The sequence below is a fragment of the Pristiophorus japonicus genome, chromosome 4 (assembly GCF_044704955.1).
Source record: "Pristiophorus japonicus isolate sPriJap1 chromosome 4, sPriJap1.hap1, whole genome shotgun sequence".
NCBI lineage: Eukaryota > Metazoa > Chordata > Chondrichthyes > Pristiophoridae > Pristiophorus > Pristiophorus japonicus.
In genome coordinates this window covers 197957242-197981919 of record NC_091980.1, presented here as the reverse complement: position 1 = coordinate 197981919, position 24678 = coordinate 197957242, and the positions used below count along the sequence as shown (strand labels likewise).

At 44.5% G+C, this 24678-nt stretch overlaps 1 protein-coding gene across 1 annotated transcript in view; it reads right to left on the bottom strand.

The window, feature by feature from the left end:
• LOC139262282 (formin-1-like) overlaps positions 1 to 24678 on the bottom strand; it is a 654821-nt gene that overhangs the window by 138253 nt on the left and 491890 nt on the right. Inside the window, exon 15 of the mRNA XM_070877435.1 lies at positions 15662 to 15713. Coding sequence (XP_070733536.1) covers positions 15662 to 15713 — 52 coding nt within the window. The remainder of the gene's footprint in view (positions 1 to 15661; positions 15714 to 24678) is intronic.

Here is a 24678-nt window from a genome sequence, read left to right as displayed (position 1 = left end):
GCCGCACTGTCGGAGGGGTGGTACTGAGGGAGCGCTGCACAGTCGGAGGGGCGGTACTGAGGGAGCGCCGCACCGTCGGAGGGGCGGTACTGAGGAAGCACCGCACTGTCGGAGGGGCGGTACTGAGGGAGCGCCGCACTGTCGGAGGGATGGTACTGAGCGAGCGCCACACTGTCGGAGGGGTGGTACTGAGGGAGCGCTGCACAGTCGGAGGGGCAGTACTGAGGGAGCGCCGTGCTGTCAAAGGGGTGGTACTGAGGGAGCGCCGCACTGTCGGAGGTGCGGTACTGAGGGACGCCGTGCCGTCAAAGAGGTGGTACTGAGGGAGCGCTGCACAATCGGAGGGGCGGTACTGAGGGAGCGCCGCACCGTTGGAGGGGCGGTACTGAGGGAGCGCCGCACTGTCGGAGGGGCGGTACTGAGGGAGCGCTGCACAATCGGAAGGGCAGTACTAAGGGAGCGCCGCACTGTCGGAGGGGCAGTACTGAGGTTGGAAACTGATGGAAATGGCTTTTGCCCTATTTTTCTGCCAGAAAGAAAAAAAACACAATTTTAGAGAGAAAAAAAAATGGAATTCCAGGACCTGTAGTGGTTCTGCTGGGATCATGCATAATTTCAAAGTTTGCAAATGATACTAAACTCGGAAATGTAGTAAACAATGAGGAGGATAGTAACAGACTCCAGGAAGAAATAGACAGGCTGGTCAAATGGGAAGACACATGGCAGATGAAATTTAATGCAGAGAAATGTGAAGTAATACATTTTGGTGAGAAGAATGAGGAGAGGCAATATGAACTAAATGGTATAATTTTAAAGAGGGTGCAGGAACAGAGACACCTAGGGGTGTATGTATACACATCTTTGACGGTGGTAGGCCAAGTTGAGAAGGCTGTTAAAAAGCATATGGGATCCTTGGTTTTATTAATAGAGCAAGGAAGTTATGCTAAACCTTTATAAAACACTAGTTAGGTCTCAGCTGTCGTATTCTGTTCAATTCTGGGCACCGTACTTTAGGAAGGATGTCAAGGCCTTGGAGAGGGTGCAAAAGAGATTTACTAGAATAGTACCAGGGATGAGGGACTTCAGTTATGTGGAGAGACTGAAGAAGCTGGGTTGTTCTCCTTAGAGCAGAGAAGGTTAAGAGGAGATTTGATAAGGGTGTTCAAAGTCATGAATGCTTTTGATACAGTAAATAAAGAGAAACTGTTTTCAATGGTAGAAGGATCGATAAACAGAGGATACAGATTTAAGGTGATTGGCAAAAGAATCTGAAGTGACATGAGGAAATATTTTTTTTACACAATAAGGTGCTGTGATTTGGAATGCACTGCCTGAAAGAGTGGTGGAAGCAGATTCAATAGAAGCATTTTTAAGAGATTTGGATAAATACTTGAAGGGAAAAAATTGCAAGGCTATGGAGAAAGAACAGGGGAGTGGGATTAATTGAATAGATCTATCAAAGAGCCAACAGAGATGGGCCGAATGGACTCCTGTGCTGTATCATTCTATGCCTGATGTTGCCCTCCAGCACTGACCCTGCCACAGTTTGCAAGTTAAATGGGAGGCCATCTCATTAGCATTGGGCAGGCCGGTCGGTGCAAGTGCCACTATGTGTGCACCTTTGCTCCATGCCCAGAAACTCCAAACATATATCTATGGGTGGGGGGGTTGCCCAGGTCCTAAACTCCGCCAATGTTCCTGTTGATCCACTGAGCAAGGGGCTGACTGGGGAAGCACAGGTGTCCTTCTGTCAACTGCACTCTATAATAAAAATGTCCTGATGCTCAGTGAATCAAAGGCATCATACATCCACCAAAATGTTCCATCAGGTTAAGTGAGCTGGTTGCAGTAAAGAGAGCCAATCCACATCTTTACACGCTATAAGAAATTGGGTCTCTGCATTAGCAAGCGGATCCCGGAAACAGTGCACTCAACTGAAAGTTAAAAAGGAGAGAGCAGCACACAGAGATGAAAGGAATAGTTATAAATAATTAGTGAACCTTAATATAGCTCTGCTCTGTCTTATGTATGGCTGTTAGACTGCTAATTAATTCTTACTAGCACCACTTGTTATGTCACTATGTTCTTCAATTATTGACGTGGGTTGATACATCCTCCGACAGAGTGGATGATCAGTTCTAATTGGGTTTAGTTCCTGCTGTCAGCATGTGAACAAAATATTAATTCTGCCTCCGATTTAATGTAAAGACTATTCAGTGTACAGCTAGATGAGCTAGATTAAGTACTACAAATCTTCATGATGGGTAGAATTCAGCCACTAACTGAAGGTTAAATTTAATGAAGTTGCCCATACTTATAGGCTGCATCAGTAGTATTGATCTGATAATGGTCAACAGGGTTTACTCTTCCTGGCAATCCATAAGGCCTTTAGGACAGGTGTTGTGTTCATACTCTATTTGTTGTTACACAAACCCTCCCTAGACAGGCATTAGGACGCTGCAGGAGCTATTCACAGTTGCTGTAATCATTCTGGTTCATGCTGGTTTGGGACACCATTTTGGGAGTTGCTACAAAGCACACAGTTAGTTACTTTACTTCTGTTTCAGTTAGTCTGTTATTTACGTACACAACATAATTTGGCGATGAGGATGGGATCAAATTAACCTTCCTACACCCCCGCCTTTTCTCTCCACACCCGGGGACTCTCCAATTCCATGGCTGAGATGGATAAAAAGTTTTTCGACGTGCATCACGGCGAGTGGGTTAGACGACGACAACATAACACCAGCTCACCGCCGTGCAATACTTATCCACTGCATCGGCACCGAAGGCCAATGCATCTTTGGCCAAATCAAAGACATGGAGTCCTAAGACAAAGCGAAAAGCGCCCTAAAGAAATATTTTGCACCAAAGAAAAGTATCATGATGGAGAGATACAAATTCCGTCAAAGGGGGCAAAAGAACGGTGAATCAATCAATCAGTGTATCATTTCATGAACTGAACTGGCCGCTACATGTAACTTTGGAGCACTCACAGAGGAAATGATCAGGGATCAAATTATTGAGAAAACAATGATCCCCGCATTCGGGAATGCTTGCTAATGGAGGATGACAAATTGATATTGGACAAAGCAACTAATTTGGCCATCCAAACCGAATCAGCGCTTTCTGATTCAAAAGTGATCAGATCCCCTAATCCCCCTGTGCAGCTGACTGCAGCTACAGACCATGTGCAAGGCATTCGTCCAAAGCAGAAATATCAGCAGAGACCCAGTGGCTAGTAATAAGCCACCCACTAACTTCCATTGCTTTAACTGTGGGGACAAATTACATTCAGCAAAGAGTCCTAACTTCCCTGCACGTGGGAAGAAATGCTCTGCATGTGGTAAAATGAACAATTTTGCGAGTGTCTGTCACTCATCGCAGCATATTCGACATGTGGACAACCCCGATTGTGATGATCCCAGTATGGTTTACACTGTTAGCAACATTTCACACATTGGTTCAGGCAAATTCAAGGACTGTGAGGTAAACATTGACGGCACGCCCATCTGCCTCCTCATTGCCACTTCATGCACTGTCAACTGCAGCCCACAACTTCCACTCTACATGCGCACTTCGAATCCAAAATTGAGGTACTTGGGGTCATATCTGCTCCGATATACTGCAAGGACATAACATTGGAGAACTTTTCCTTTTATGTCGCGAAGGGACAAAGCCTCATTGGTGTTAACCTTTTTGACAAGCTTGGGTTCAAAGCTTACGACCCAACCGGCACACCTGTGTACACGGTGGACTTTGACAAGCAGTATCCCTCAATCTTCACAGGGTTTGGAGTGACAACAACATTCTGCCATCGCCCCCTTGTTGACCCTTCCGTCAAACTGGTTACGCAGCGACTTCATTGTCTCCCCTTCGCGGCTCACGACCAAGTATCCGCAGAATTAACGCAGAATCAAATCTCAGGGAATCATTGAGAGCATCGACTCCTCACCCTGGATCTCGAACTTAGTCATTGCTTGGCATAAAAATGGGGAGATCTGCCTATGTATCGACCTGAAAGAGGTTAACAAGGCCATCGTCCCGACAAGTACCCTCTTTCTACCATCGACGAATTATCTTCAGAATTCAACAGCTCAATAGTTTTTACAAAACTCGACATGCGGCGCAGTTACCTGCAAATACCCCTAGCCGGTGACAGCAAACCGCTCACGGCATTCATGATGCATGATGGTCTGTATCAGTATCGACGCATGCCCTACGGATACCTTCTGCAACGTGCATTTCAGAAGATTGTCACTACTATGCTCGCAGGCATAGAGGCAGCCCTCAATCTGCTTAACGATATCGTCGTCCATGGATGGACAATGGAAGAACATGACCAGCGGCTTCACGCAGTCATGGCTAGACTTGCTACACATAACATTACACTTAATGCTGTAAGTGTACATTCGCTGCTGGAGAAATAAACTTTCTGGGCTACTGAGTCACAACACAAGGTGTCAAGCCGACACTTGACAACAATGACGTGATCCAACGAATGCAGGAGGCTACCAATATCAAAGAACTTTCATCATTCCTTGGCACTTGCAACTTCTATCTGAAGTTAGTCCCGTACAACGCCCACATTGCTGAACCACTTCGCAAGTTGCTGTGCAAGGACGTCTCTTGGGAATGGACAGATTCACCACGCTTAAGGAAAAAATCACATCCCCTCCTATCCTCGCGCACTTTGATCCAAATGCCACTATGTATGTCACCATGGATGCATCAGGCAGCGCCATGGGTGCTGTGCTCTTGCAATGGATTGACGGCCTGAAACGCCCAGTAGCCTTCGTCTCTCGCACGCTCTCCTCTGCAGAATGTAAATGCTCTACAGGGGAACGCATGTGAATGCTGGCATATCTCCCTCTATGGCAGGAAATTTACCCTCCATACAGATCATCAAGCGCTAACTACGCTACTCACTACAACTGGATCTGGGCACAGACCACTACGAATCAGCCGATGGTCAGATCGCCTTCATCAGGATAACTTTGATCTACAGTACATCGCTGACGGTTACAACCACGTAGTTGGCATGCTCAGCCGCTCAACACCTGCTTTGGACTCTGATGCTGACTTGTTCACAAATGATGACATGTCGATCATCACTCAGTCCATCAGAAACTTTGTTTCCTGCGACGAACTCAAAACTGAATTACAGCATGATGCTACTCTCCAGCACATGTGCCATTTCCTCCAGACCGAGTGGCCGAAGCAAATTCCGGAAGAGCTGAAAACATTCCACAGACTTCGCGATGAATTTTCCATTTGGAACAATGGCTGCCTAGCTCGTGATTCCCAAGCCACTTCAACAGCACATTCTCTCATTGGCACATGATGGACACCCTGGCATTGTCCACATGAAGCAGTGATGTCGCGATTCAGTATGGTGGCCTGGGATTGACACTCACATTGAGGAGTTTGTCTCACACTGCGAAGCATGCTGTCTGAGTGAAAAGGCAACAAACATCTGACCAACACCAGTGAAGCCCATTCCATGGCCACAAAGACCATGGCAACAACTGCAGTTGGATACCTTTGGTCCAGTTGAAGCAGCTTCACAGCACCATCGTTTCCTTGTTGTAGTATATGATCTCCATTCCAAATGGGCAGAAATCGCTACAAGTTCAGTGACCTCATCAATGATCGTCACTATTCTGCAGCCTAGGTTCACAAGGTGGGGCCTCCCAGAGGCCATAATCACTGATAATGGACCACAGTTTGTGTCCGACCAGTTCGCGGATTTCCTCACTTGTCATGCTATCGAGCATTGCCTTACTGCTCGGTACTATCCTCAAAGCAATGGAGGTGTCGAGCAATTTAACCACATCATCAAAGAGGGTTTGAAAGTCAACCTCGCAACAGGCCAAACAATCGATGAACCGGTTCAAACCATTCTCTACACATATTGTTCGACAACAGGGAAGGCACCCGCTGAGCTCATGATTGGGCGGAATCTTCGATGGCTACTAGACATTCTCAAACCCCCAGCCAAACCAAGCGCGAAGATAACCACACTCGCATCCCAGATTAGGGAACACCAACAAAAAGCAAAGTCGTACACTGGCACAAAATGACGTGCTCAAAAGCCCCAATTGAAGAACGGAGATTGGGTCAGAGCTAAGCGCCCAAACCGTAATCATAAGCTCCCATCTTCACTTTCGCCTCCAAAACAGATTGGGCGAAAGTTCAGCCCTCACACCTACGAGCTCAATGATGGAACTCGATGGAAAGCTCATAGACTGATCCCAACTCAAAGGCCAACAGACCAGCAAGATGGAATGGAGGCACCATTCTGTTTCCCAACTGATAACCTCGATCAAACACCGCAAGCTTCACGCCGGTCTCAGTGTATCAGAACAAGGCCTGGCTATCTCAAGGACTTTGTCTGTTCATAGACTGTGTTTCTAAAGGGGGGAAATATGTTGTGTTCATACTCTATTTGTTGTTATACAAACCCTCACTAGATAGGCATTAGGACCCTGCGGGAGCTATTCACAGTTGCTATAATCATTCTGGTTCTTGCTTGTTTGGGACAACATTTTGGGAGTTGCTACAAAGCACACAGTTAGTTACTTTACTTCAGTCTCAGTTAGTCTGTTATTTATGTACACAACAACAGGTATTAGTTAGTAAATGCCCCAAATAACACCCATGCACTTATTAACCTATTTATCACTAGAACAAAGTTCTGGTAAATCAATTGCAGTCTAAATAATCACAGCTTCTTCACCCTTTTAAGATATCAGGAAGATGGTAATCCAGAAGTGTAGACTGAAAAATTGAAAATGAATAGCACACAAAATCAGAAAGATACACTATGTTGAGGTGGTAGTGACCTTCCTGCTGCAGGAAGAACTGTTTACAGGTGATGACTTTTAGCACTAGAGTGGAAACCCCACCCCACCCCAATCTGTAGTCCTGTAAAATGGACATAGAAAAAATAACAACTAATTAAACATTATTGGAATCCTGAGGCAGATTTGGCAGGAGATAGGAAAACAATTTAATGATGTGAAGAAGACAATTAAAGAGAGCATTCAATTGCCAGATCAGGATTTAAATCCAAAGGAAATCAAAAAAAGCTGTAACCCAACTTCTTGCCATGAGAGTTTGGATGGGATGATAGTTGATTTTGGGATTATCCACTCATGGATTCATTGTACTCCTTTGTCTGCAATGATGTCTACCACACTATAAATAATACAGGGATAGCAACATGGTAAGTTGTATACATGATCAGGATAATGACGTGCACACAGTAGGCACAAACAAAATAAATTGATTAAAATCATAATTTTTTTCTTTGCACCTATTTTATGCATGTTTGGCAGGATTAGAAGTAAAATTAGGTTCAGGTAATGGAAATGAATGTAGCTGGATCAATAAGATAAAGCCAACCGATGTCAAGGCCAGTAATTTATAATTTTTCGTAACTTTTCATGTGGATGCATAGTTGGTATAATAGTTTGTTATGTATGACTGGATATCAACCAGATTGGTGTATCCTATTATAATGAGTTATTGACCCGAAACATTAACTCTGTTTCTCTCTCCACAGATGCTGCCTGACCCGCTGAGATTTCCAGCATTTTCTGTTTTTATTCCAGATTCCAGCAGCCGCAGTATTTTGCTTTTGTATTGGTGTATCCTATTTCTGGCCTTACCATGGGAGTATCTGAACCTAAATGGTTGAAACCCAGATTGTCTCAAGCATCTTTTTTGTTCTGATTTTTTGCCTTAGAAAATGATGGCTGTCTTGATAAGAGCAAATGCAATGTGAGGATATTCCTGCTTGATTTGCATACTTATGTGATCTGTTTAGTCCTGCTCTGAAAGTGCTTTATCCTTCCAAGAATGCAGTTAATACTTCCAAATGTGCAAACCGCATAACTATTCAGAAAACGCATTGTGGCTAAAATTAATGAGATCAACCCACTCAGTAATTAGCTTAATTACTGTTTTGAATGTAAAACCAGTTAGCAGGCTCTTCCACATGTCCTGGGCTTGTTTGTGACTTTCATTTAACTGGGCTACTGTTGTTAGAAAAATCAAATTCATTGTAGGGTTATCGATTCAGGTAGATGCACTTCACTACCTACCAGGATGCCTTTGAGAATTTGTTAAAAATGGGTTATTTAATTGGATTTGGTTTTACATTGCACATTTCTCATCTATAAGAGTCTGCCATTGCAATCTGTGTGATTGAAATTATATTCCAGTCAGACGAAATCAGAACTGAATCTTGGCTCCAATAAGACAGGTGCATTTCAGACTTTGCCTCCATTAAGGTCACAATGCAAAGTCTCCAACATCATCACTAGATGTCCTTGTGAGATTGGACTTTGGAGTGATGTGTGGGGCATTTCAGGATCCATATCTTTCCTCCTTTTCTCTTAATGCGGTATGATCTTTTTGTATCTGATCAATGCTGACTTTTAAATGTAGCTAATCAAACTACTTTGGATCACATTGTGAACTATTTGGGAGTAGACCTAGATTAGTCAGTGGGAACATAAGAACATAGGCCCCAAATTTCCCCAGCCGCTTAGAGTGGCGTATTTCGATGTGGTGCGCCGACTTCCTGGGGAAAAAAAAGCGCCAAAAATCTACCTTTGAATTTGGCCGCTAACCTCGTCATCCGGATCCATCGGCGTCGCGCAGCAGAGCCTTGGGGGGTGCAGAGCTTCGGCTGCGCTGAGCAAGGGGGCCGTGGCTTGGGCCCAGTGTGTTGTGTAGTGCTGGCAGGGGCACCATGACTGTTTGAGCGTGTGAGCATGCGCAATGGGCGGTTCAGTTTGTACGCATGCGCAGTGTAACAGGAAGCTTGGCAATCAGCCAATTAAAGGGAGAGCGTCCTCAGAATAATTGGTTATGGAGCATATATAAAGGTGAGGTCTGAATATTGATTTTTGTGTGGCTGAGGGAGTGGAAAGAGGTGCTGGATAGGGGTAAGAGAGGTGTAAGTGTGATCTTTGAACATTACCTGCGTTTGAGTCCAATAGACGAATGGCGCAAGAGCGTGCAAGAAGAACCAAGAATTTCCTCCATGAGGAGGTGGAGAAATTAGTGACTGTAATTGAGGAGAAATGGCTGGAGCTGGATATCAGCAAGAGTGGTCCGTCAAAAGTTTCACCCAAGGAAATGAGAAAAAGATGGAACCTCGTTGCAGAAGAATTCTCCGCTAGGGTCAACACCGCAAGATCTGGAAGCCAGTGCAAGAAGAAATGGCAGGACATTGGTCAAGTAGTGGGTGTAAGTAATATCTTCATCTTTATATTGTATTGCAGTGGAAAATGTGAGCATCTGTATGTGTCCCACCCATCAGAAGCGCGCCATGTCTGACAATTAATATTTTCATCTTTGCAGAAGAAACTGGCCCACAACAAGAGGGAGAGAACTAGAACAGGAGAAGGTCTGCCAAATCTGCACCAACAGACACCCCTGGAACAGAGGGTTGCTGCCTTGCTAACTCGCACCGGCAGAAAAAGAATCAGTTCTGCACAAGCTGGACCCACACGCAAGGGTGAAGGTGAGTCATTAAAATGCATAGTCGCCCTTCAAATCAACCTGCTGACTGGCCTGATACACATGAGACTACTCATGCCACCCATCCTGCCACCTCCTGTGCTGCTAACTATTTGACTGTTGTGTTGTCTTTTGCAGAAGAAGAAGACACTCCTCAAGATCCTGAGGATCCAGATGCGTGCGCTCCAGACCAAGGCGGGTGGGGGGAGGAGGGGTCCATAGAAATTTGTGCTCAGGAGAATGCTGACCGCGATATGGATCAGGACATATCACAGGGTATCACACTGCCAGAACCCTCCATTAGCTGCTTGGCAACCTTCCATGGATTCACACCGTCCGAGGTCGCGGGTCCGAGTGGCAGTCGGGAAATGCATCTTGAGACACCCAGTCCCCCACTGTCCCAGTCTGCGCCTCGCACTGGAGGGATGCCACTAGGCAGACCCACGGTGAGGGGACGGAGAAGCCGACCAGTCTCTCATGAGAGGCAGCCCTCAGCAGAGGTCAATCAGGTTGTTTCATTGGGTGAGGAGAACAATGCCCTCACAAGATCACTCGTGGTGGCCGTCAGTAGGGTGTGTGATGAGGTTGCGACACTGTCGGGTGAAATCTCTGCATTAAGACGGGAAGTGAGGGCGGGCATTTCAGAGGGTGTGCAGATAATAGCAGATGCCATGAGGGAGCTGGCTTCTGCAATTAGAGCACAAAGGCCGGAGACTCAAATGCCGCTCCCACTTCACTCCACGCACCAGCCACCGGTCAAACCCAAGCCAGGCCCCCAACTCCCCCCCGCCCCCCCCTCACCACCATCGACGACCCTTTGAGGAAATGCACTTTCCCCAAGATTTGGGTGAGGGATGGGTGCAGACTTTCTTTCCTGTTGTTGCTGTTGTTGTTGTTGTTGTTGGTATCGTTGAAGTGCACAGTAAAATTTACAATAAAAAATATTTTGCATCAAAACTGAATCATCCTCCATTAGGACCATGCAACATTTAGGGTCAACTGTAAAAAGTGAAAATCCCTCACCCCTACAGAGTCATGTGTGACTGTTGCCCCTAGCTCTGCCTTAGGGCTAGCTGGTGTGATCTGCAGTCGGCAAGGTAGGACTGCTCTATTTTTCTGTAGCTGATTTATCTTTCATTTATTTGTGATTATGTTGTGCAGCTGTTGTGTTGAAGATGTTGTAATGTTGTGCTGATGTTGTGAAGGTTTTTCGTGCTTTGGAATCCTCTAACTCACCTTCCCCCTCCGCCCCACCGCTGCTCCCCCGCCCGCCCCTCCCCCCGCCACTATCTCTGGCTATCTGCGCTGATTTCTTAAATGTAGGTAAGGTTTTTCTGTGTTGACAAAAGTGGCCACCTACACTGGCCTCAGTTAGTTTGGAGTAACTTTCAGCTGGCCAAATTTGCTTCTATGGCCAGAAAAGGTGTAAGTGGCTTGTCACGCCCCCTTTCGGAGAGAACAAACGAAACTAGAAAAAAATCTAACTAACTGACTTATATTGGAGCAAGTTAAATGGGAAAATTTGCGATTTTTAAGTTACTCCAAAAAAAACGGGGCAACTCTTGGGGAAATTTGGGCCCCTAAGAAATAGGTGCAGGAGTAGGCAATTTGGCCCCTCGAGCTTGCTCCGCCATTCAATAAGGTCATAGAAACATAGAAACATAGAAAATAGGTGCAGGAGTAGGCCATTCGGCCCTTCGAGCCTGCACCACCATTCAATAAGATCATGGCTGATCATTCACCTCAGTACCCCTTTCCTGCTTTCTCTCCATACACGTTGATCCCTTTAGCCGTAAGGGCCATATCTAACTCCCCCTTAAATATATTCAATGAACTGGCATTAAAACTCTCTGCGGTAGGGAATTCCACAGGTTAACAACTCTCTGAGTGAAGAAGTTTCTCCTTATCTCAGTCCTAAATGGCTTACCCCTTATCCTTAGACTATGTCCCCTGGTTCTAGACTTCTCCAACATCAGGAACATTCTTCCTGCATTCAACCTGTCCAGTCCCATCAGAATTTTATATGTTTCTATGAGATCCCTTCTCATTCTTCTAAACTCCAGTGAATACAGGCCCAGTTGATCCAGTCTCTCCTCATATGTCAGTCCTGCCATCCTGGGAATCAGTCTGGTGAACCTTCGCTGCACTCCCTCAATAGCAAGAACGTCCTTCCACAGATTAGGTGACCAAAACTGAACACAATATTCCAGGTGAGGCCTCACTAAGGCCCTGTTCAACTGCAGTAAGACCTCCCTGCTCCTATACTCAAATCCCCTCGCTACGAAGGCCAACATAACATTTGCCTTCTTCACCACCTGCTGAACCTGCATGCCAACTTTCAATGACTGATGAACCATGACACAGGTCTTGCTGCACCTCCCCTTTTCCTAATCTGCCGCCATTCTGATAATATTTTGCCTTCGTGTTTTTGCCACCAAAGTGGATAACCTCACATTTATCCACATTATACTGCATCTGCCATGCGTTTGCCCACTCACCTAACCTGTCCAAGTCACCCTGCAGCCTCTTAGTGTCCTCCTCACAGCTCACACTGCCACCCAGCTTAGTGTCATCTGAAAACTTGGAAATATTACACTCAATTCCCTCATCCAAATCATTAATGTATATTGTAAATAGCTGGGGTCCCAGCACTGAGCCCTGCGGTACCCCACTAGTAACTGCCTGCCATTCTGAAAAGGACCCGTTTATCCCGACTCTCTGCTTCCTGTCTGCCAATCAGTTCTCTATTCACGTCAGTACATTACCACCAATACCATGTGCTTTAATTTTGCACACCAATCTCTTGAGTGGGACCTTGTCAAAAGCCTTTTGAAAGTCCAAATGCACCACATCCACTGGTTCTCCCTTATCTACCCTACCAGTTACATCCTCAAAAAATTCTAGAAGATTTGTCAAGCAGGATTTCTCTTTCATAAATCCATGCTGACTTGGGCTGATCCCCTCACTGCTTTCCAAATGTGCTGCTATTTCATCTTTAATAATTGATTCCAACATTTTCCCCACTACTGATGTCAGGCTAACTGGTCTATAATTACCCGTTTTCTCTCTCCCTCTTTCTTAAAAAGTGGTGTTACATTAGCTACCCTCTAGTCCATAGGAACTGATCCAGAGTCGATCGACTGTTGGAAAATGATCACCAATGCATCCACTATTTCTAGGGCTACTTCCTTAAGTACTCTGGGATACAGACTATCAGGCCCCGGGGATTTATAGGCCTTCAATTCCATCAATTTCCCTAACACCATTTCCCGCCTAATAAGGATTTCCTTCAGTTCCTCCTTCTCACTAGACCCTCGGTCCCCTAGTATTTCCGGAAGGTTATTTGTGTCTTCTTCGTGAAGACAGAACCAAAGTACTTGTTTAACTGGTCCGCCATTTCTTTGTTCCCCATTATAAATTCACCTGAATCTGACTGCAAGGGACCTACGTTTGTTTTCATAAATCTTTTTCTCTTCACATATCTATAGAAGCTTTTGCAGTCAGTTTTTATGTTCCCAGCAAGCTTCCTCTCATATTCTATTTTCCCCCTCCTAATTAAACCCTTTGTCCTCCTCTGCTCTATTACAAAATTCTCCCAGTCCTCAGGTTTGCTGCTTTTTCTGGCCAATTTATATGCCTCTTCCTTGGATTTAACACTATCCTTAATTTCCCTTGTTAGCCACGGTTGAGCCACCTTCCCCGTTTTATTTTTACTCCAGACAGGAATGTACAATTGTTGAAGTTCATCCATGTGATCTTTAAATGTTTGCCATTGCCTATCCACCGTCAATCCTTTAAGTATCACTCGCCAGTCTATTCTAGCCAATTCACGCCTCATACCATCGAAGTTCAGTTCAGGACCCTAGTCTCTGAATTAACTGTGTCACTCTTCAACTTAATAAAGAATTCCATCATATTATGGTCACTCTTCCCTAAGGGGTCTCACACAACAAGATTGCTAATTAGTCCTTTCTCATTACACATCACCCAGTCTAGGACGGCCAGCCCTCTAGTTGGTTCCTCGACATATTGGCCTAGAAAACCATCCCTAATACACTCCAGGAAATTCTCCTCCACCGCATTGCTACCCGTTTGGTTAGCCCAATCAATATGTAGATTAAAGTCGCCCATGATAACTGCTGTACCTTTATTGCACACATCCCTAATTTCTTGTTTGATGCTGTCCCCAACCTCACTACTACTGTTTGGTGGTCTGTACACAACTCCCACTAGTATTTTCTGCCCTTTCATAGCTCCACCTATACCAATTCCACATCATCCAAGCTAATGTCCTTCCTTACTATTGCATTAATTTCCTCTTTAACTAGCAATGCCACCCCACCTCCTTTTCCTCCTTTTCATGGCTGATCTGATCTTGGCCACTTTCCTGCCTAATCCCCATAACCCTTTTCGTTCAAATATCTGTCTATTTCCACCTTAAATATATTCAATGACCAAGCCTCCACAGCTCTCTGGGATAGAGAATTCCAAAGATTCATGACCTTCTGAGAGAAGAAATTACTTCTTATCTCTGTTTTAAATGGTTGACTCCTTATTCTGAAATTATGGCCCCTAGTTCCAGATTCCTCCTCTCTGCATTTACCCTGTCAAGCTCCCTCAGAATCTTAAATGTTTCAATAAGATCACTTCTCATTCTTCCAATCTTCAATGCTACCTCTTGACTAATAGGAGGCTGAGATCACTTTTATAGTATGACCCAGTCTCCCGAGGATACTAAAGAATAAATTTGGGAGACTTAATGATACTACTTCAAAGCTACTTGAAGCTTTTATATGGGTTTCATTGTGTTGACTGTTAGATTTTGAAAATCTTTAACATTAAAAGACATTAAAATAACTTATAAATGAATCAGAATGATTTTTAACAATATCAGTTTTAAGCATTGTGTACATAATGAGAATCGTATTTTAAATACATTCCAAAGAAATCAGAACATGTAAGAAAAATTGAACAAATGTTGCTTTAAAAAATTTGGCCGAAGAATTGACTTGAATCTGAATACCACATAACATTATATTAGTATATTGAAGGGCCTAATGCCTGTTTCAGGTGAGCATCTCTGCAGTCACCGATCCATTATAGTGTCAGATGTGTTTCTGCTGCTATTTTCAATTGCACGCCAGTTATTATTTATAATTTATCTCATCATCTGAGCATTTTACATAGCTAAGTTGTATGGTTATACACAGTGAAGTGCAACATGTTTTACAACTATCCACCAGTGACTCTAAAACAAGATGCACCCATAAAATTCTGATATCAAGCCTAAATAACTACAGCTTTCCTTGATCTTCAAAGGACATCACCTTCCACATAGAAAAGTGTACAGCCAGAGTTAACCAGAATGAGATATCACTGAATCACTGGTCCCAAAATTCCTCCCACAATAACTTCAGTGGGATGCTAACGGAACCTGTCGGAAAACAGCAGAAATCCAGTTTGCAAGAGATGCATCTAAAGTGGGGCTTGCACCTGTCTGTCCCAAATTAATAAGATGCCTTTCAGTGACCCTGCAAATTTTGGTGGGGTCAGCACTGGAGGGCACTGATAGATGTGAACCTGCAGTAATACTGGGATCATAACCAATAGAGTTTTGAGCCCATTGCCCCTTTCTCTATGTCAAATGGTTCTCTCCTTTTCTCGTGTTCTATTTACTTACAGATCAAATCATAATAAATGGCTTCAATATTCTAGTTACTATTACAGCAAGAGGTGTGCATGTGTTTGTATATGTGTGTTTGTATGAGATATCACTTTGCTTTACTCCAGAGTCAGATTGGGACTAGATTTATGTGACGAAACTTTAGGATTATTGTCATGAAAAGGCAGAGGGTAACTTGGCATAAATAATGTGCAAATGTTTTGAAACCACTGACTATGACTTTTTTCCTGCTCAATATGCTTGCGGGCATACTTGTTATATAGTGCAATCACAAATGAAGAATACTTAGAAAAGAAAAGAAAACAATCTTGTATTCATGCAATAATGAATGTCTAATACATTTAAAGAATCCGGCACTTTATTTTTTAGCCAAGCTGATTTAGATAAAGGGATACAAACATACACAACACATCTGATAATTAGCTGAGAATGTAAGTACACTACCTTTTATGTGACTTTTCAAGATGTGCTTCTTCTACCTTATGTTCATCTTTTGCTGGAAATCAAAATGATGATCAGATATTATAATGCCAATAGCAGAAACAAATACCTTATTGTCATAGTTACTGAGCGGTAAAGATAGTTCAACTGTAAAAAAAAATAAACTTTATTTAATAATTTTTCTTGATTTAGAACAGTGGTATGTTTTTGCATTTTTATGAGACAATACATTGGAAAAAAATAAAGGGATATATTTCTTGATCAATTGACAGCAATAATGCTGAAAGTCATGAATTAATCAGTAACAAAATCATCATACATAACAGCTAGCTAGAATCAGCACTGTAAGATTAAAATGGTGTATAATATTAAAAAGCAGATCTAAAGTCTGTAATCACATCTCAACATTCAGATGACTGTTACAAGTCATTCTCACTTTGCCCTTGTCGTTTATTTTATCAACTGAACCCCTTGATCAGATCACTCTCTCATAACCAGTCTCAGGAAATTGTTATTTTCCATACAGTTTTTATACAGTGTGTGCTAATTTATTAACACAATGTTTGCATGGCTGTGAAGCTAGAATGACATATTGTGATGTTTTAACAAAAATCTACGTCGTAAAATTTTCCAGTGATCTAATATTAATAATTAAGAAAAGTAGTTAAACTAAAGGGGCTAGAACTTCGTCGATTTTGCGACCGGGTTTTTGATGATATTTCACCATATTTGGCGAAAAACCGGTCGGAAAATTCGGTGACGTTTTGCGGTGGCGCTTTTCACGTACTGCTGGCAAGAGGAGCGCCGCCATGCAAGGCCGAAATAGCGTTTTCGCCCAAAATTTGGCTCTCTCCGCACTTGTATTCTGTGCTCAGAATACCAGCACGGTAAAACCTGTCATGCAGCCCTGCCAGCAGCGGTAAGTATGAAGACCTGAAAAAAAGTTAAGTTAAATGTTTATTTTTTAATTCTTTTTCAGCGATTCGATAAACAAGTGTCTTGTAAATGTTTTGTGAATTTTTTTTTTCCAATTTGTTTTTTTGATGTTTTTCCCTCCTCCCAAGGCTTCTCTCGTAGCGGTATCGGCCTCGGACGAAAGTTGCCGAAGTTCGGGTTTGCGCCGCGAATCCTCGTGCAACGTGATTTTTACCACTGTGCAAATTAAAGGCTGAATATCCGGCCTACCAACGATAGCGAAGCTGAAAACGGTAATTTTGGCGAAAAAAATACTGTTTTCAGAAAACCGAATTTCTAGTGGATGAGGTAATAGTCTTCAATTCAACATTTATTTAAAACAAAATAAAAGGTAAATTTTAGTGTGAAAGATCTTGACCGATGTTGCTGTAAAAATTAAACAAAATTGAAGTGCCTTCAAGGCCTTTGGTTGCTTAATGGGGCTGGAAAATCTCAAGGTCTTGAGAAAGTCTGGAAGCCTAAGCCTGTGTGAGCAGTGTGGAAGAATACAACTTGCAGACAAAAATCCTGGAGTAATTCTGAGAAGTTATTTTTGCCTTAAGTTAATTTTTGAAGTGGCACTGCAAAAAAGAAAAATGTTGTGGCAGTAGTTTAAAAAAAAGTAGTGTGTAATCCATCAATATGCTCGTAAAGAACATTATACTTTGATGTACAGAACACTGTCACGCAAGAACATTGTACTTTGATAACGAAGCCACTGAACATCTGATTCATAGGAGAGATGCACTATTTCCTCATCATCGAAGGAAGGCCACAAAGGTAATGGTACACAGGTGGCAGAAGCATCAACAGCAGCAGCCTATACCATGCCATGGGTGTAAAGAAGTTTAATGATCTCACCAGGAAGGGGAAAAGCAAAGAATTTTAACAGAGATTTAATGATATTCGTCACCCATATGGCAACAACCTAGTATTTCCTAGCAAACAATGTAATGAACCAGTTAAAATAGCATCATGTAATGATGGTACAATAAGGACTGTCTCAGTAGTCACAAATCAAACTCATTCCACACATGTATCTGCTAGGATCTAATGCATCAAAGTAAAGCAGCACCACCTTCACAGTAACCCGCAGCAAAGGGAAAAAGCACTGCAGGGTGTCATGATGCTGCAGTATGTAACGGAAGTCTTGCATGTCTCTGCGAGAGAAGATGGCATGAACAGAAGGCCACAGATACTGAAGTAAAACCAGTCACCCTGTTTGAGCAAAGGGCTCAAGAGCGTCAGTGACGGAACTAAAGAGAAATGACTGGAAATGGTGAAGTAGGTGGGCATGTCCCCACTGAGGGTTGGTTGCTCTTTTACTATTCAAGTCCAGGTTTATCTGTCTGAAAAGGTCAACTTTCACGACCTTCCTATGTAGATGAGAGTGATGATAAAGCCCAAGAGTATACATTTTGTAAAGTCCTTACTCCACAGCATGAAACCACACGAGACACATTCCAGGGACAAGGCCACTCTGTGACCTTAACTCTTTATTACAGGACTCCAGAAGTGATGACCCTGCGTGGGACCTCCCTTTATATACCTGTGTGATCAGGTAAGGAGTGTCTCCCACAAGTTCACTCCCTGTGGTCAAGGTGTGCATCTGAGTTGGGTGTATACAGTAATGCAGTGGTGTTACATTGTAGTTACAAACACCTTCCTCCCCCAAAGTCTTACTGGGGTCATAGGTTTAGTCTTTCAGGTGGTCTACGCTCCCTCGTGGAGCGCCGCAGTTGGGACTCTGGTTGTTGGATGCTAATGTGAGTGTCTGTCACCTGTGGTGATTCCGACCTGTCCGGGCTGACCTCAGGAACTGTGTATTCTTCTGATTGCTCTTGTTGTACATTCGCTGGCGGTAGTGTGAGCTCCATTTCATGGTCTTCTTCAGGTTCCTCCATGTCCATGCTGAACCGTTTTTTTACTTGGTCCAGATGCTTACGTCATATCTGCCCATTGTTGAGTTTCACCACGATGACCATATTCCCCTCTTTGCCAATTACAGTACCCTCAAGCCATTTGGGCCCCATGGCGTGATTGAGGACGAATACAGGATCACTTATTTCTATACATCTTCCCCTTGAATTACGGTCATGGTACTCATTTTGTGACTTGTGCTTGCCCTCAACTATGTCGGTCAGGACTGGGTGGATGAGGGACAACCGAGTTTTGAGTGTCCGTTTCATGAGTAGCTCTGTGGGCAGGACCCCCGTGAGCGATTGTGGGCGGGATCTATAGGCCAGCAGGAGGCGCGATAGGCGGCATTGTAGGGAGGGTCCTTGAATCCTGAGCATATCTTGCTTAATGATTTGGACTGCCTGTTCCGCCTGGCCATTGGAGGCCGGCTTGAACGGCGCAGTCCTGACGTGGTTGATGCCATTGTCCGACATAAACTCCCGGAATTCATAGCTCGTGAAACACGGGCCATTATCACTAACCAAGATGTCCGGCAAGCCATGGGTTGCAAAGATCACATGTAGGCTTTCCACGGTGGTGGATGACGTGCATGAATTCAGAATGATGCACTCGATCCATTTCGAGTACGCATCTACTACAATGAGGAACATCTTCCCCATGAACGGACCCGCATAGTCAATGTTAATGCGTGACCATAGCTTGGTGGGCCAGGGCTGAGCGGGGCCTACCTGGGGGCATTACCCAGCTAGGCACAGGTCGTGCACCTGCGAACACAGTGTTCCAGGTCTGAATCAATTCCAGGCCACCAAACGTGTGACCGGGCAATGGCCTTCATCATCACAATGCCTGGGTGCTCGCTGTGGGGTTCCCTTGTGGGTGGTGATGGTGGTCAGTAGTTTGGATTCGGCGGCCAGTTCCTGGGTCATATCGGTTGAAGTGAGGTCCAACTTGGTGAACAGCTTGCCGCCTACCAGTGTGGCGAAGAGGTCCTCCACTCTTGGGAGCGGGTACTGGTCTTGTAGAGACACCCGATTGATGATGGCCTTGTAGTCGCCACAGATCCTGACAGAGCCATCCGCTTTTAGAACGGGAACGATGGGGCTCACCCAGTTGCTGAATTCAACAGGCGAGATGATGCCCTCTCTCAACAGCCGGTCCAATTCGCTCTCGTTTTTTTTCCGCATTACATACGGCGGCACCGCTCTGGCTTTGTAGTGCACTGGCCTGGCGTCCGGGATGATGTGTATCACTACTTTAGTGCCTTTGAAAGTCCCGACACCCAGTTGGAATTGTGACTCAAATTGTTGTAGGACTTGTGAGCACGAACTTCGCTCCACCGAGGACATTGCGTGAATATCCCCCCATTTCCAGTTCATCTCAGCTAACCAGCTCCTCCCCAACAGTGCGGGACTATTGCCCGGGACAATCCAGAGTGGCAGCTGGTTCACTATCCCATTGTGTGTGACAGCCATCATTGCACTGCCTAGCATTGGAATGATTTCTTTGGTGTAAGTCCGTAATTGTGTCTCAATACGTTCTAATTTGGGTCTACTGGCTTTGAGTGGCAATAGTTTCTCAAATTGCTGAACACCCATGAGTGACTGGCTGGCCCCGGTGTCCAGCTCCATGCGTACCGTTCAACAAAACCCTCATCATTATTGGTGGCGTTTTGGTGTATGAACTGGGAACATTCGCCGCATGGACCCGCTGAACCTCGGCATCCATCGATTTGCCCCAAAAGTCATGAAGGCCCCACTGCTGTATTCACTCTGGAGGAGGTGTAAGTACCGCCCATTGAGTTGTCTGCCCCTTCCCTAAGTCGCTTGATTGTCGGTGGGACATTCCATGGTTTCCCACCATCCGAGGTTGGGATTCCAGTGGGGTGCGGCAAGGCACACCCAGGGCCCCACTGTCCCAGGTTGCGGGTCCCAGTGGGATGCAGCGAGGCACACCCAGGGCTCCACCCTCCCAGGCTGGGGGACCCAGTGGGATGCAGACAGCCACATCCAGGGTGAGGAGGGGAAGGAGAGCTCGACAGGAGGTGCAGGATCTAACAGATGTGGTTCAGACGATGGCAATGAGTGTGGAGAACATTGACCTCACCCAATCACACCTGGATACCATCAGTGGGGTGGATCGGGACTGTTGGGAGAAATACCACTCTCTCAAGAAATGGGAACACTGTCCAGGAACATGAGGGAGGGAATGTCTCGGTCAGCTGAAACAATGTCAGTGCATATGAGGGAGGGAATGTCGCAGGTAGCGGATGCGCTGTCAGTGAACATGAGGGATGGAGTGTTGCAGGTAGTTTACACACTGTTGCTCAACATGAGGGAGGACATGTCACAAGTAGCCGAGACACTGTTGGTGAACATGAGGGAGGGAATGTCACAGGTAGTTGTGACACTGTCAGAGCACATGAGGGAGGGAATGTCGTAGTTAGCTGCTGCAATAAGGGAACATGCCCAGACCCCGTGCTCATTGACAGAATCAACTGCCACTCCCACTCCAATCCCCAGACCAGCCTCTGAAGAGGCCCAAGCCGGGCCCTCCAGATTACCGCCTGCCCCCACACCCCGCCACCCCCTCCACCTCAAGAAGTGCGCATTACCCGAGATTTTCGAAAGAATAAGCTTGGTAGCAACCCGAGAAACGCTGCACCACCGCCTGTGGCAGAGGTGGAGTCACCAAGACCAAGCCCAGCGGGCAGTCTTAGAATAAGGTGGAGGAGAGATGGGTGCAGCCTTTCTTTGCTGCTGTTGTTGTTATTATTATTGTTGTTACTATTGTAACTGTTCTCAAATTAAAAGATTTTTAAGTTATGTAAATTTACAAGTTTACAAATTTGTAAGTGATCTTAACTGAAAACTTTAAAGTTTGATGCAAGAATATTTTTATTAAAGTTAAGTTAAGTATGAACAAATGTTTGTTAAACTTTTGAATAAAACATATTTTACATTACAACTGAATCATTTAGATTATTCCATTATTAACACAACTTTTTGAACTAAAGAAGAATCAATTACATTATTTGTTCCATTATTAACACAACTTTTTGAAGTAAACAAGAATCATTTCCATCATTTGTTCCATTAACACAACACATTACGGAACAGGTCCAAACAGTAAAGATGGTCAATGTGGAATAGTTGCCGCTGAGCCTTCAGGCAGCAAAGCATTCATGGGTGAACTGCTAGGGCAAGGCTTGAGCAATCGTTAAAGAGGCACAACGGCTCGCCCTCATCCGCTGTCGTGCTCCGGGTTCAGGTAGTTGCATGGCTTCCTCATCCTCGTCCTCTTCCTTCTCCTCGTCATCTGCATCTTGCTCATCATCATCAGCCACCCTCACCTCAGGTGGGTCTTTCACTATCAGCTGTTGCTGCCTCGTGATGGCTAAGTTATGCAGCATGCAGCACACAACAGTGAACTGACCAACAATCTCAGAGGAGTATTGCAAGTTTGGTGGGGTGGTTTGACCCATCCACCTCCACGGAGGTGTGTGGGGGACCTGACCCATCCACCTCCATGGCACGAACCTGGTATTGCAGTACTTCCAGGAACGGTGCAGTGGCTCTAGGCCTTTTGGCTAAGAGCATTGGCGCAGAGTGATCCTTGAATGGGCCCAAGGTGACCTCTGGCGTTTGTGATTTGACAAAGAATTGGAACGATTGGCTACGAATTTCAAAAAAAAAAACAATCTCAGAGGAGTATTGCAAGTAGCCTCCGGAATGGTCCAGGCATCGTAAACTCTGTTTCAAGATGCAATGTTCCTCTCTAATATGCTGCGTGTCGCAATGTGCGACATGTTGTATTCCGGGTCAGCTTCCATCCAGATTACGTGTAGGGGCGTCATGAGCCAGGTGGCGAGGCCGACCCTTTGTGTCCCAGTAGCCAGTTCTGTCCTTCTGGCTGCTGCTGAAACATGGCAGATATAATGCTCTCGCGTAGGATGAACACATCATGGGTGCTCCCAGGGTTTCTTGCATCAACTGACATGATGCGATGGATGTCGTCACACACGAGCTGCACATTCACAGAGCGGAAGCCTTTTCTGTTCCTGTATATCTCAGAATCCTCCAAAGGTGTTTGCAAGGCAATGTGGGTACAATCAATGCAGCCCTGTACCTTTGGGAAGCCAGCAATCCTGGAGAAGCCCACAACCCTTTCACACGTTGCCTGGGCGGTCATGGAGAACTTTATGTAGTCATTCCTCTGGGCATATAGTGCAGCAGTCACCTGCCGAATGCAAAAATGTTTTGCATGTTGAGAAATGGTGCACACATCCCCAATTGTAGCCTGGAGCGATCCAGATGCATAGAACGAAAGTGCAGCTGTAACCTTCACTTTAACTGACAAAGCAATCCTCCTGATGCTTCTAGGTTGCAAGTCTGCTTTTACCAACTCACAGATCTGTTACAACTTCTTTGCGGAAATGCAGCCTTCTCACACAGGTGCGAACGCCTGTCTCGATACACCCGATGTGGGTTAGGCCTCCTGCCCATCACCCTACGTTCTCTGAGGTTCCTCATGCGATGATGTTGAATCAATTGTCTCCTCCGCAGCACCATCATGCAGAAGGATTGCACAAGGTATGGCATTGTCAGTATTGTCCCCATGATTAAATATTACCTTTGCAAGAAGCTCAAAACGGCAGACAGGACAAGGTCCTTTGTTCTCTCTCCCCAAGGCCCTAGTATGGACCTCACCCAGGTCTGATCAGGCACAATGATTGGGAACCCCCCTGGGCTTCATTTAATGTGCTTTGTAGGCTTCTCATACCTTCCATTCGCCTTCCACAGCCCCCCACAGGCTCTTTTCAAGCCGAGCTCCGAGCCCGTGTCTGGGCAAGGGACCGATTCTGCCGGCCGATGCTCCGACCTTCAGTCCCGATTTGGAGACGTTCGGTGGTGGCATGTCAGTTTAAAAACAATGAAAACTTAAAGAATTCCACTAAACTTCCATTTCCTGCATTTTACGTTTTAAAAATTTAAGGTTGGTTATGGATATTTATGTGTTCTTGACTCCCTCCAAAACTTTGCATAAAAACAATGGTGTCTTTCTGTGCCGATTTTTTTAATGTGCGCTGGTTTCTCTTAAGTGCCCAGAAGGTTTTTTGGGAGTGGTCATCTATGCTGTCGCAGGAGAAATTTAAATTGGCCAAACTTGCATAATTGTGAAAAACTGGCGCAAACATCAGGTTACGTCCCTATGACGCAAAAAAAACCTAACCTAAAAAAAATCGTAACTAAGATTGAGGAAATTGGGATTTTAAAATTTAGACTAAAAAAAATGGCATAAGTCACTGGGTAAAATTGAGCCAGTGTAATAAGTAATAGGCAAGAATGACTATGCAGTTGAGCGATTGGGTGACTGGAGGGATGAATGACCTACAGAAAGATTCACAACATTTTTTAAATTTAAGCGCATAGAGCATTTGGTGAGTTTCATGTGATGTGTAGGGTTTCTGTCTGTTTCTTCTTGTTTGTGGTTTTCATTTTATTTTAACTTTCCTCAATATCTTTGGTTGCAACTTTTCATTTATCTCTTGTTCATATAATTTATCCAAATAAATATGAATATGACCAAAGAGAAAAGCACCTTTTAAATATAACATTTAATTATGATAAAGGTCAAATTTCACATCGAGACTATGTAAGCAGAAGAAATAAATATTAGTAGGACTCAGTCATCAAATTTTAATTTTAAGAATAATTTTAACTTCATTTCTGCACGTGAAGTCGAACAGTTCAGTTGCCAGGTAGTATGCTCTAGCTTAGTCAAACAGTATCATAAATAACTTTTCAAAATACAAACATATCTGTATAGAATTACTTATACATTTACTGAGACTAATTAGCAGCAAATTAAACAAAGAAAAAGTTCAACAACTACAGCAGAAATGAGAAAAAAGGTGTTTAGCTAAAAAATTACTTGTCTATATCTTGTGAGGACACTTGCATCAAATTTGACCCCTGAACTAAACTTTACAAATTCCAGGTTGTGTTCCAATGTGACATACAATGAACTCTTGGAGTTGTGTTAATGTCTCTCTCGAGGCTCTAAATCCTGCCGCTTCACTGACACAATATCTGTACATTCTTGCCTGCCTACTGACCCATGCTTCTGGATCTTGGAGGTTTGATCTG